This window comes from Pleuronectes platessa, chromosome 2, assembly GCF_947347685.1.
Source record: "Pleuronectes platessa chromosome 2, fPlePla1.1, whole genome shotgun sequence".
In the NCBI taxonomy this organism is placed as follows: domain Eukaryota; kingdom Metazoa; phylum Chordata; class Actinopteri; order Pleuronectiformes; family Pleuronectidae; genus Pleuronectes; species Pleuronectes platessa.
The window spans coordinates 6,731,744-6,744,932 of NC_070627.1; the positions used below are offsets into that span (position 1 = coordinate 6,731,744).

The 13,189-nt window shown below is 42.1% G+C and overlaps 1 protein-coding gene across 1 annotated transcript; it reads left to right on the plus strand.

The window, feature by feature from the left end:
* Positions 1 to 633: 633 nt before the first annotated feature.
* LOC128457992 (immunoglobulin-like and fibronectin type III domain-containing protein 1) lies at positions 634 to 11,012 on the plus strand. The gene is made up of 17 exons (XM_053442572.1): positions 634 to 795; positions 906 to 1,019; positions 1,105 to 1,273; positions 1,420 to 1,692; positions 1,928 to 2,136; positions 2,567 to 2,700; positions 6,161 to 6,287; positions 6,435 to 6,576; positions 6,762 to 7,055; positions 7,732 to 7,911; positions 8,030 to 8,158; positions 8,262 to 8,570; positions 9,105 to 9,190; positions 9,300 to 9,492; positions 9,595 to 9,891; positions 10,373 to 10,699; positions 10,814 to 11,012. The coding sequence occupies exons 1-17, from the start codon at positions 643 to 645 to the stop codon at positions 10,816 to 10,818; spliced, it is 3,141 nt and encodes a 1,046-aa protein (XP_053298547.1). The 5' UTR covers positions 634 to 642; the 3' UTR covers positions 10,819 to 11,012.
* Positions 11,013 to 13,189: the final 2,177 nt, after the last annotated feature.

The following is a 13,189-nucleotide window of genomic DNA, read 5'->3' on the forward strand; positions in this document are numbered from 1 at the left end:
ACCCATGTTACAGCTTCATACTCTATCTTTAAGAGCAATGAATGGCCCTTGAGTTAAGTGTCATAGACAGCCTGTGGATCCTTCCCTGGGATTTGCTCATCCAACATAGTGTAAATGTAGATTATGAGTAATTTATACTTTAAGCTCAAAAGGTTAAGTTTATTGAAAATATATAGACAAAGTCCTGCACTACACAAATTTAGGTTTAAATTGTTGTCAATGCCTCATGATGTCATTCAGTGATGGACTGTTTTTATGATTTTCTGATTTCTCAGATGTAGCCGACTTGAGAAAAGGCCTTAAAAAACGGTGAGTCAAATAATTCAGTGTGGTTCAGTGTGTTGAATCTAGTGACATCTAGCGGTGAAGTTGCATGTTGCAACCCCCCCCTCCAAACATGAGAGATAACCTGTGGTAGCCTTCAGTTGTCATGCAAACTCAAAAGCATTTAGTTTGTCCGGTTTGGGTTAATGTAAAAAATGTTAAACACTGAACCTTTAACTCAGCTGTTACAATACACAGCTCCATTATATAGTTTGCCAGTCCACTCCACCAGTGACTTACCTATGAAGCAATATTTTTCCAGTGGAATAAAATCATTCCCTCTGCAGTAAACCTGATGGAACCCGTGAGGAGAAGCAAATGGAGCCGGATGAGAAGGTCTGGGAGATTCTGATGAGCGCAGACAAGAAAGACTATGAGCAGATCTGCATTGACCACGGCCTCACCGACTTCCGAGGAATGTTGAAGAAACTCAACGAGATGAAGAGAGAGAGGGAGGAGGAGATAGCGGAGGTACGTGGCACATCACCGGTTTTCTTAGGGTTTGATGTCAATCTTGAACCTGACAGTCGGAACCCCGTGTCTCCTTCGTGTAACTCTCTGTTGTGTTACATTTATTGTAGTTTGTGACACAAATCAGTACGCTCAAACACATCGCGGTCAACGACGACGACTGTGCGACAATTGAGCTGGACATGGACCTCAAAGATCCCGCCAGCAAACTGTTCCTGTATAAGGTGGGAACAGTAACTACCTGCTGCCATTTTGTATTTATTTTCTAAATTGTGTGTGATGAGTATGACACGCCTCTGAATCCTGCAGGATGGCGTCATGATTCCTTTCTCCCTCGATGAAAGCGATAAAGCGAAGCACAGCTTGAAACAAGTGGGCAAGAAATACACATTCAAAATTCACGGGTTAGGCTCCGGCGATGCTGGACTCTACTCGGTGGATGTCGGGGGCGTCAATGTGTTTTCCACAGACTTTAAAGGTGAGTCAAGGTCAGATTGGATATACATTCACTTACCTTCAAGGGTTAACTGATTAAATCTGGTCTGGAAGAAGAATAGGACAGAAATGAAAGAAATCAAATTGTTTCTCTGCCCTTCTTTTTGTGCATTTTTGAAAAACCTGCAGTCCCTGAAGTGGACTTTGCAGTGAAAATACAAGAGGTCAAGGCAGAAGAACGAGAGGACGCCCTTTTCCAATGTGTCCTGACCGCCCCCATGAACGAGATCGCATGGTATGGTAAAAGCGCCCCGCTGTCAAACAGTGAGAAATACGAAATCAGTGTGTCTGAAGATAAGCTGATCCACAAGCTGATTGTGAGGGACTGTCTGCCTCTGGACGCTGGGATCTATGCCGCTGTGGCAGGCATCAAGTCATGCAACTGCTGGCTTGTAGTTGAAGGTGAGACAATTCTTCTTCTGCAACTTTTTCTACCTTTGAAAATGCTCATTATATGAACAGCGTCATATATGAGTATGTACAGCAGGCGCGAAATTTGTAAATGTCTGATTTCAACATTTAGCTAATGATCTAAAACCATTTGATGTATTATCTTTTATAGCTGACAAAGATCCTGCCAACAAGGGGAAGAAGGGAGCTCGTAAATCTACTATGGCTGGAGCCTGTAACGATGAAGACCTGATCAAAATAGCTAAAGAGCAGCAGGAAAGATACGATAAAGAAATGGTAGTAAAACTGGAAAATGCCAAAAAGGCTCAGGAAGAGAGAGAAGCTGCAGAAGTCATCTCTCAAGCGGAGGCTCAAGTAGCTAAAAAGGCAGCAGCTGAGGAGAAAGCTGCGGCCAAGGCTAAGGCCAAGGCTGCTGCCAGGTCGAGGAAGGCATCAGCCGGTAAGGACGGAGCTGAAAGGAAAACTAAGAGAAAAGACGTGGGTGCTGCAGGCTCCACTGCAGATGGTGCCGGAGGGGCCAGTGGTCCTGGTGGTGCAGGCTCAGGTACAGATGGGGCTGGAGGTGCCCTTGGTGCCGGTAGTGCCGGTGGGGTTGGTGGTGCTGGAGGCGCTGAAGGTGGTGTAGGAGTTGGAGTCGGAGGTGGGGCTGGAGGAGCCGGAGGAATTGGAGGACAAGCTGGAGCTGGTGGAGGAGCTGGCGGTGGGGCTGGAGGAGGAGCCGGTGGTGCAGCTGGCGGAAGAGCTGGCGGAGGAGCTGGTGGTGGAGCTGGAGGTGGAGCTGGAGGTGGGGAAGAAGATTTTGAAGATGAAGATTATTACGATTCATTTGAAGACTCTGATGACGAATTTGATGACGAGGGAGGAGAAGGAGGAGAAGGAGGAGAAGCAGGAGTACGAGGAGTACGAGGAGCAGGAGGAGCCGGAGGAGCAGGAGGAGCAGGAGGAGAAGGAGGAGAGGGAGGAGAAGGAGGAGATGGAGGAGAAGGAGGAGAGGGAGGACAAGGAGGTGGAAAAGGAAAACGCAAGAAACGCGTGAGAGTGGGTCCACTTGTTCCAGAAACAGTCATAGGTAAGAAATGAATACACACTGTGATGTCTAATGAGAGAAATGCTTACCTGGATGAAATGCAATATAATGTTTTTATAGATAAATATAATTGTAAAGGTATTAAGATTAATAGTAATATAATAGGCAGAGTAGAAGCTATGCATGCGTTCTGTTGGTGTTGTCGATGTTGTCCTGATGTTTATAATTGTATGTGTCACTTATTGTTGTTTGTCTTTTCTGTAACGTGTCAGATTCCTCCTCATCTGTCAATCTCAAATCTGTATCTTAAATATACCTCATCAGCAGAAGAAGAGTATATCATGACAGTAAATGACTACATTTGTAATCATTGTATAACAGACTGTATAAAGTTGCTATTTATTATGACTTATTATTAGGAGACAATAATGACGACGAAACCACAATTCAAGGAGGTGACATTTCGGGGAAGAAAGGAAAACGTTCAAAAAGGAGAATTGTGGAAGTTGAAGAACCAGTCGTTGGTAAGAGATGTCAGAGGTCGCATGGTGTAGACGATTCACTGACCATTAACGGCATCGGGGAAAAGTCGCAGCTGTGGTCAATTCTAAGCTCTTCCGGACTTAGAAGTAGCTGCATTTCCCATTTACAGTGAACTTATTAAACAACTGACAGTTTACAAAGCTCCACACTTCACTGCTTTGCCGATCGTACGATTCACTTAAAGCTCCAGGTTAATTTATGAACTTATCCCAGACAGGTCTTATCGAGCCTCATTCCATGAAGTTGCCTCATCTAGGTTATGTAAGTCTGTAGCATGGGGTAAAGTTATGTTTCATAATTAATGAAAACCCATTGTGTTAACAACACAAATGGTTTTCTCTCCCTGGGCGTAAATCTTTACCTCATTAACTATATGTTAACTATTAGCATAAATTAAGCCTCATTAGTCAACATTGATTAATAAAACATAATTTAACCATTCTTTCTCTATATATTGGAAACACACAGTAGTATATGCTCACTACATACGCAAAGCTTAAGTGTCCTTTGTAAATCCTTTAAGTAGATAAATATAGATATTTGTCTATATTTGTGCTTTGTGTGTCAAACGTCTGCCTTTTGCAAAAACGTTGAGTTCATGTACCGTAAGGTTATATATACAAGATGCTAAATGTCGCACTAGCATCTGAGAACACTCTCCCCCCCCCCCCCCCCCCCCCCCCCCATGTGTTCTCAGCATGCCAATCTTAACTGGGTACGGAAGGGACCCATGTGCACTAACATGCACTAACATGAACATGACCAGCTACTAAAACAAAGAACAGAGAAGTTCAGATAACAACACACATACAGAGGAAACCATTGGATCTTTAAACAGAAAAGTGTTATTTGTTGCTATCTTAATGTATAAAGTCTTGTATGTATAACCTTAAATAGATGTAGTCTGTATAAAGGGTACAAAAGTGGAAAAGGTGGTTTACCTACATATACATTCAAGATGAGAATATTTAAGATAAAGGTTGATAATAGATTTTGAGGTTTGGTATTTTTGAGAAATGTGTGTTTTCACAACTAACTATATCGTAAACTTTTGTCCAATGATTATTGAATACTTTTAAAATGTACTTATTAAAAGGTATCCATGGGGCATTCAAGTTTGTTTTACAAAAATATCTTTTAAAAATTGACTACAATTTAACAATGAGACCAGTAAAAGCTAAATCACAATCAACAAACCCCATCAGTTGATCCAGTAGCAGTTAAAGTTCTTCCATCACAGAGCTGATTTTGAAAAGCCAGTCGGATGTCACCTTTTCCACCAGCCTCCTTTTTCTGCAATGAAATTAACGTTCTGTTGATGTCAGTTCTGTTGTTGTTGTTGATGTAGTTTTCATGCTCCTTGTTGACACTTAAATTCTTCCTGTTACTGTTCTCATTCATGTTATCTGTACGGCCTATCCAACAGCAAATTCAGACACTGTGGATTGATGGTAATTACGATGATATCCCTTAAAAGTGAAAAGCAAAAAAAAACAACTGAGAAGTGCCAGTGGTGATAATGGCACTGGGCCAGCGGCAGGCAGTGAAGCATCTGCTGGAAATGGTGAGGGGTGCAGCCGGTGGTGAGCCATCTGCGGCTGGCCAGCGTTGGTTGAGGAGGAAGTTAGTGGTAAGATGGCGGGCGCTGTGTTAACTGCTGCATGGGAAGCACTACCACTGAACAAAGTCGATCGACGAGAAGATGACTTTTTCGGTGCTTTCGGGGCCTGAGATAAAAGTGTGTGACCACTGAGCAGAATTGCTAATGCTAATTGTTTAAATGGCCTCTTACAATGATCCGACAGCTCAGCACAAGCTGGATTTAACAGTGAGACTGCTTGTAAAAATGCTAATTACATTTTATGCACGAATGATTTCTGTCTATAGCGCATTGTACAACAATTTAATGGTCATAACGGTAAAATAAGAAATGCTTTGGTCTTCTGTTCTGCAGAGATTAGTACAGCACTGGGTATACTATTTTATTTCAATGACTTACAGGTTGGATATCAGCAGTTTATTGTGTGTCTACTTCTGTCTGTTATGTACTGTGTTTGCCGACTGTGTGTGTGTGAGTAACCTCTTAATGCATCTTTGCTCTGTTTGCCTCTATGTTAACAAGGTCGCTTGCCTTATTCAATTCAGGATGAGTCGGTGCTTTGAGGTTCTTGAGTTAGCAACTGCAGAACCCACCGGGTTCTTGATACCACAACATGTGTGGAGACACACACACACTTGCATATTTTCGAGGATGGAAACAGTCGGACTGACTTCGGAGGATGACCATGCTCTAACGCAGTTTCTTTACATTGAAAACTGAATTCACGTTAAAAAGACAAAATGATTGTTCTCTTCCACTGACCAAGGCTCGGTCAGTCCTGAATGAGTTCTTATATTCTCAGGGTGCATGTTTCTTTAAAGAGTCTTTGAACGCCTCGCTGAGGACATTCTTATGAGCTGTGCAAGGATTACCACTCTGCAGACTTTCAAGTTGAAGAAGGACAAACAAGACAATCAAGCTACAGACCAAAGAAGAAATCTTCCTCAAGTATTAAAAATACTTGCAAAATGCCCTCTTCTTTCTATATTCCTTAGAAACTTGGATGATATAATCTCTTCAAATGTGTTTCTGACATCAAACCTACATTTAAAACATGTATTTTATACTTAAATTATAAAATACATGCTACAAGGTGACAAACTGATGATTGTTTAAAAAGTGAGGTAAGTGTGTACACACTCCGATTAAATCCAAATGTGTATATTATGCATTAACCCATACAAGAACGAGTATAGTCCTGGTAACTAAAGAAACAATTACAAAAAAATGATGCAAGCTGCAGCTGTGGGATATGTGCATTGGCTAATTTGCCTGCTTGATCAATCCTCAGATCCAGGAGTTCACTTTCATGCTGGGCTCTCGGACTGCAAAGCCATTATCGGAGAAGCAGCAGAGCTGGAGTGCAAAGTGAGCCGTGAGGAGTGTCAGGGAATCTGGTACAAAGACGGAGACGAGGTAAGCCCAGAGTCAAGGGAAGTTATAATCTAGATGTTATACATAAATATGGCAAAAGAGGTATTTATGTGTATCATCTATTTGTTGGAGTCAGAGCCTTAGTCATCATTTTTTGTCTGTTGTGTCATATTTGCTTTGTTTTTTAAGATTAAAACATCCGAGGGTATAACCATTTCCAAAGACGGAACCTTCCACAGGCTGAAAATTCACAAAGTAACAGAGGAATTTGGTGGAAAATATAAATTTGAAGCAGATGGACGTAAAACAGAGGCCCTCATCCTTGTTGAAGGTAAAAATATGTGTTACTTCCTTGCACACAGTACATGGATCATTCTTTAGTGTGTCCATGCAGGTCAATATCATGATGGAAATCGACATTTAAGAGTGCTGCATATCAATCTAATGATTATACAATGCATTTCCCTATATGCACACATGACACTGCTTAAAATATGAGTCATTCTGATTTTTCAGATCCACCGAGGTTCGATGCTGAGGAACTGGAAGCGTTTAAAACTCCTGTCACAGTGAAAAAGGGACAAAAGGCAACCTTCAAATTACCGTATATCGGCCGGGATCCTATCAAAGTTCAATGGTACCTCGAGGGTCAGGAGCTAGCGGATGAATCAAACATCAAGATTGAGCACACGGAGGGCAGCAGCCGCCTGCTTCTCAACAAGCTGCAGCGCAAAGACAGTGGTGAAATCAAGATTAAACTCAAAAACGAGTTTGGCACTGTTGAGGCCTTAAGCCAGCTTCTTGTACTGGGTAAGATAAGAGAGAAAAGACCTACAGGCTTTGCTCTGTCGTTGTTTTGCATGCACCAACACAGACAGTTGAGTGGTTGGGTAAAGCATCAGGCAAAGATTGATGTTGTGTATATTCTGCATGTTTTTTGTTTTTTTTTAAGATAAACCTACTCCTCCAATGGGACCGCTGGAGATCGTTGAGGCGTGCTCCTCCTCTATTGAATTCAAGTGGAGACCCCCAAAAGACACTGGCGGCTGCAAGATCGGAAACTACATCCTTGAGCGGCAGCAAGTCGGACGCAACACCTGGAAGAAGGTGGGGCCGATTGGGGCGGAGGCCACTTACAAGGACACTGACGTAGACCATGGCAGGAGGTATTGCTATCGCCTGAGAGTGGAGACTGAAATGGGAACCAGTGAGCTGATGGAAACGGAAGACATTCAAGCTGGTACAAAAGGTAAAACTTCAAATTTGTAAATTGAAGTTGTGTCATCTAGAAGAAACACAAAAGAGGCTTTGGCAGCTGCTGAAACAACAAATTGTTCACCGACTAGTTTTCTATGAGTCGCCATGTTTTCATCACCTTCATCTCGAAAATGATTAATTGAATTTGGCAGTGCCATTTTGACGTGAGGGTCTAACTATAAAAGTAACAGTAGGCCTGGTCACAGATGCCAATTCTTTGTGTGCACAGCGTACCCTGGTCCTCCATCGGCACCGAAGGTTGTCAGCGCTTTCAAGAACTGCATCAACCTCTCCTGGACTCCTCCCTCCGACACCGGAGGAACTAATATCCTGGGATACAACGTGGAGAAACGCAAGAAGGGCAGCAACCTGTGGGGCCAAGTCAACCCTGCCGATGAAATGATCAGAGGTGACATGTTGAACCGGCCTGTTACAACAAACCAATGCATGTCTGAGGATTTGCCGATGTCCTTCCTGTATTGTGCGCCTCTGGGGTGTGATGTGGTATTTTTCTTTTTTCTATACAGCCAAGGTCTATGGTGTTAAAGATGTGGTTGAGGGCATGGAGTACGAATTCCGCGTGGCAGCCATTAATGACTCTGGAGCGGGTGAACACAGTTCACCGTCTGAGTTTGTGTTTGCCAGAGACCCTAAAAGTAGGTGGACGTCGATAAAATATGATGACAGTCGTGATTTTGTCCTCCTCACGCTTCATACAACCCACAAATCTCAGCACTCACAGTGAATCGTGTGTTGCAGAGCCTCCTGGTAACGTCATCGACTTCAAAGTGACAGACTCCACCTACACAACCCTGTGCCTGTCTTGGACCAAGCCCAAGGAAATTGAGGGGGTTGAGGATGAAGCCAAGGGATATTTTGTGGAGATCAGACCTGCAGAAAACACCGAGTGGGATCGCTGCAATTCAAACGCAATCACCATGACTTCCTACACAGTCAAAGGCATGAAGTCAATGGCCATGTACTGGGTGAGAGTACATGCTACTAATGATGGAGGAGACGGACCGTATAAGGAACTCGACAACTACATCCTGGCTATGCCTCCTCCTGGTAAGAGAGCACTTAGTATACAACGTTAATTGATGCAAAGAGAGAAATTAAGTTTTAAATGCTCTTTAAAGACAAACTAGGATTGTGGAGAACAATTGTTAAACACCCTGGCTTCATCCCCAGTAATGAAATACAAGCTGGGCAGGGAAGCAAAACTTTGACCTTCATTCAAGCATTTGAATAATCATTTAATATCATTAAACATAGGTGCCAATGGATATGGTTTATTAAACCTTGATATGATGCGCACGTTCGCAAAGAAATAAAACAAAACACCAAAGAAAAACTGTGCACATGAACATATACCAATATGTTTGTTGTCACTTTGGTAAATTATAATGTTATGGCCTTAATAGGATTAGCAATAAAATGTATTAAGGCTCAATAGCACAACTCCTGTATATTTCTTTTTCATAGCTTTGCAGTGAGATTGTGATTTGTTTTCTGATTTGCTGTTTATCATTCAAAAAGCATTTGTCAATATATAAAACAATTCCAGCTAATGACCTTACTTCCATCCTGCCGTTCACCCAGTGAGGCCACGATTCACAGATGCAAAGATCAAGAGCTTCATGGTGGTGAGAGCCGGAAACTCCGCTCGAATCAACATGAACTTTGAGGTAATCCCGGCAGTGATTAAAACCACTAATATCCACGAGTGTGCGTACAGTATATAGTGAACTAATGTCCTCTTCTGATGAATCTGACACAATCAAATTGGTTATGTAGGCCTCCCCTTGGCCTGATGTCACCTGGCTGAAGGACGGCATGCCCGTGTCTAAGAAAGTGACCATCAGCAACGCAGAGGCCACGTCCCAGCTCCTGATTCCGTCCTCCGAGCGCGCAGACACCGGAATCTACACAATCATCGTCAAGAACATTGTCGGCCAAGAAACATTCAGCATAGAAATGAGAGTCACAGGTGAGACTGGCAAAATACTATCCCTTCTTCCAAAATAAATAACTCCTATTCCACACACAGCTGCTAAACAGACGGGGAAACCTTTTGTGTTTTCAACTCCAGATGAACCGAAGCCGCCAGGTCCCCTGGAGCTCGATGAGAACGTGCCCGGCACCGTGACCATTTCATGGGACGCGTCTCCGGATGAGAAACGCGACGACAGGCTGCACTACATGGTGATGAAGCGGGATTCGAACAAAAGAGCCTGGCACACCATCGCAGACCACATCTTCAACAACAAATTCACGGCCTGCAACATCCTGCCAGGCCGGGAATACCAGTACAGGGTCTACGCGAAGAACGACATGGGCTCGTCCAAACCGTCTGAATCAGCAAAGTGGCTGATTCATGCCAAAAAACGTAAAGACTAATTTTTTAACTCACCCCCCCGCCCCCGACTAATCTCCAAGGCTCGAATAAAGTTGAGATGTCTGTGTGTCTTCTTTCCTTATGCATGTATCATAACGATGTTTGATTTTGCGAGCCACATTACTATTTTAATGTTGAAAGGATAAAGGCCATGTATGTTACCTGAGCCCTAAGTTTACCACTGCAAGAACAGATTTCCACTGGTGTCAATTTCTTAATTGAAAGTGTTTATTGATTTGAATTCAATTAAACTGGTCCACCATTTTGATTATAAATAAATCTAAACTAAACCAGTGAGATGAGGGCTACCCGTAGAATTTCAATACTAATCTTGAGACCCTCGCATAGTCTGTGAGCACTGGAACAAGGAGGGAACTCTCTATCTACTGCAACAGCAACTCTCTCTGTAGTACCTTCTGGCCTTAAACAGCAATTCAATTCTGATGCAATGCAATTTTATTTCTCTTGACAGAAAAGTTCACTGTGACCGTGCCGGAGACGAGAGCCTGTAATCTGCAGTGCGCCCCGAGGTTCATTGTCCCACTGAAGATGCACACGGCTCCTCAAGGGTACGAGTGCTACATGAGCTGCGCGGTGAAAGGAGACCCCACGCCTCATGTCACATGGCTCCGCGACAACATCAGTCTGAACACCAACACCAACTACTTCATCTCCAACACCTGTGGGGTGTGTTCTCTGCTCATACTGAGGGTCGGAACCCACGACACCGGCGAGTACAAGGTTGTTGCAGAAAGCTCCCTGGGGAGGGCGGAGTGCGCCACTAAACTGACAGTCAGAGGTAAATCTTCACAAAGTCATCTACTTGTATTATAAATAGTTTCATGTATATTACAGAGAACAGTCTTTGGAATCTGACTCAAATAACTCAATGACTCAATGATTTTTCTTCCAGAATAAGACAACACACTGAAGAGGATGGGAGTTCTGTAAAACCCCAAACAGGAGCCAGGTTTTTGGGAGATTCACATGAGTTAAGCCTGATCTGTCACTGTGGGTAGATTATAAGTCAGAATAAAGTCTGAATCAAACTGTTGTTGCTGAGGTAAAAGCCACAAATGTGTTGTTTGTTTTGATTTCAAATGTGCAACCTCAATAAAATGGAATGAAAGAAATACTAACGTGTAACATTTTAATAAACTGTGTAGCAGATATTTATTGATTTTTAAATGTGCTATTTTATTTTGTTTCCTAAAGTTAATAGAACTATCAGGTTCACTTTTAGATACTGGCTGCAATTGTGATTATTTTCCACACGCGTGGATCTTCCCCTGACGTGAAAAACGTGTATGATGCTTATTGCTTGTTATGGCACTTAGTGTGAGAAAGTTAATCTGTTGGTTTGGTCTGAATAAATATTTTGTACTGCAACCGTGATATGGAATATTAAATCGACATTTCACTTATAAACACAACTAACCAGTTACAATTAAAAACGGAATAGAAATGCTGTGATTGTATACATGTGTGGCTTTAACATATATTTTGGCAATATGGTTCGAGGTTAAACATAAAATGTTACATAAGAAAATTCATCTCACTTGTTCACCTCCCTGAAGGTTTATGGGAGTAATTTATGTTCCGTCTTCTTGTGTTACCTCTCGGAGCAGAACTGTGGGGTCAGGCATTGGTCCCAGTTTAGTTTCTCTGAAGAAGAGAAGGTTCAACAGTTGCACTCTGGGCTAGTTTAGGATGACACCACTCAGTGGCAAGGAGAAGTGATTATTACGATGGTAAAATAAATGCTGACTTGTTTATGTTCTGTTTAGGGTTTAACCAGACATTCAAAAATAAGTGTAGCTCATTAGTAACATATTGATTCTTTTGTTTGTTTTGTCCAAAGGGAACAAGTGAGAACATTCATGCAAAGTGTTTACTTTAGAGAACAGGCGTCCAACATTTGAAAAATAATGGTGCATCAACTCTGACATTTGTATAACACACAAAACCAAACACAAATCATTAACGCAAAGAGTTAATAAATCTAAATTGAAATGACACTTAACCCAACTTACTCTTGTTAACTGCTTGGATGAAGATCAGGCAGCCTGCAGGTGCAATTAAGCTAATGGTGAGCCACTTCTATGTGTCAGTTCCCTCGGGCAGCCGAAAGCACCCTGCTGCAGGAGCAAAGCTTCAATTCCAGTTTTGAGGGAGGGATTAGGGAGCTTCGCTGCTGCATTTCCTCTGGTGCCCCATTTTCAAGAACCTATGGCACCATAGGGCCAAAGTGCACATCAGTAAACCTATACGCACGAGCCACAGTGAGAAAGCAGGGGCTCTGCGTGTCTCCAAGAGGTTTTATTGCCTCTTAAAACCGAGAGCCCACACTCTGGAATCAGCTGGAACCTGGCAACACACAACTCAGACACAGCAGTTTACTTGGCAAACTAGTAAGTACACATCATCATTATCAAACAATGTGATTAAAAATGTGAAGATATGAGAAAATCCTCAACATTTGAGCGTTTAATGTGTGTAGAGAGGTGTGTATTCTATGTCGTTATTTGACGTACAAACAGTTGACATGTGATATCAACTTTGTTTAAAATTACACAAGATCTTAGATTGACATCTAAAGAGTTAATGTAAGTAAGAATTATTATACAAATGGCATATTGACTCCAATTTATGCATTTTCCATTCCTCTGAAGTTGAACTGTGATAGTGTGAATTATTTAACCTGCTTTTCAAAAACTGTCAGAGCTTCTTGAGTTAATGCGTTAAAGGGAACAAAAAGAAAAAAGTCAGTGCAGACGACCTGGGAAGCTGATGATTGAACTACAGATCCTTTAAACTCACACTCACATGTCTTCTGACTGAAAATCCCTCTCTTTAGTTCCTCAGTATTATATTTAAGCTTTTTACCGCAAGTAAAAAGACTCTGCCGTTAATAAATGGAGCTCAGAAATTGAATACACGGGCCTGACAGGGTATTCATAAATCAGTTCACTCATAAAACCCTCGGGAAAGCTAAAAATATAGGTCCACAGCAGTGCACCATGTACAAATCTGTTAACTATGCGGGTACTTGACAGAACTCAGAATATTTTATTAATTTTATTATAACTTATAAACTCATTGTTTAATAAATGCATTGCTATGTTAATAGTTGAATCTCACCCTTTGTTATTTCATCTGTTTTACACTTGTCAGATGTATAATACGCTTTTGAGTGGGTGGTTCTGCTAGTGTGGTTTTCATGCGTTTGTTTAAGTAAGCTGACAAAGACAGATTCTAAATATTCACGCTGATAAGGCAATAAACCACT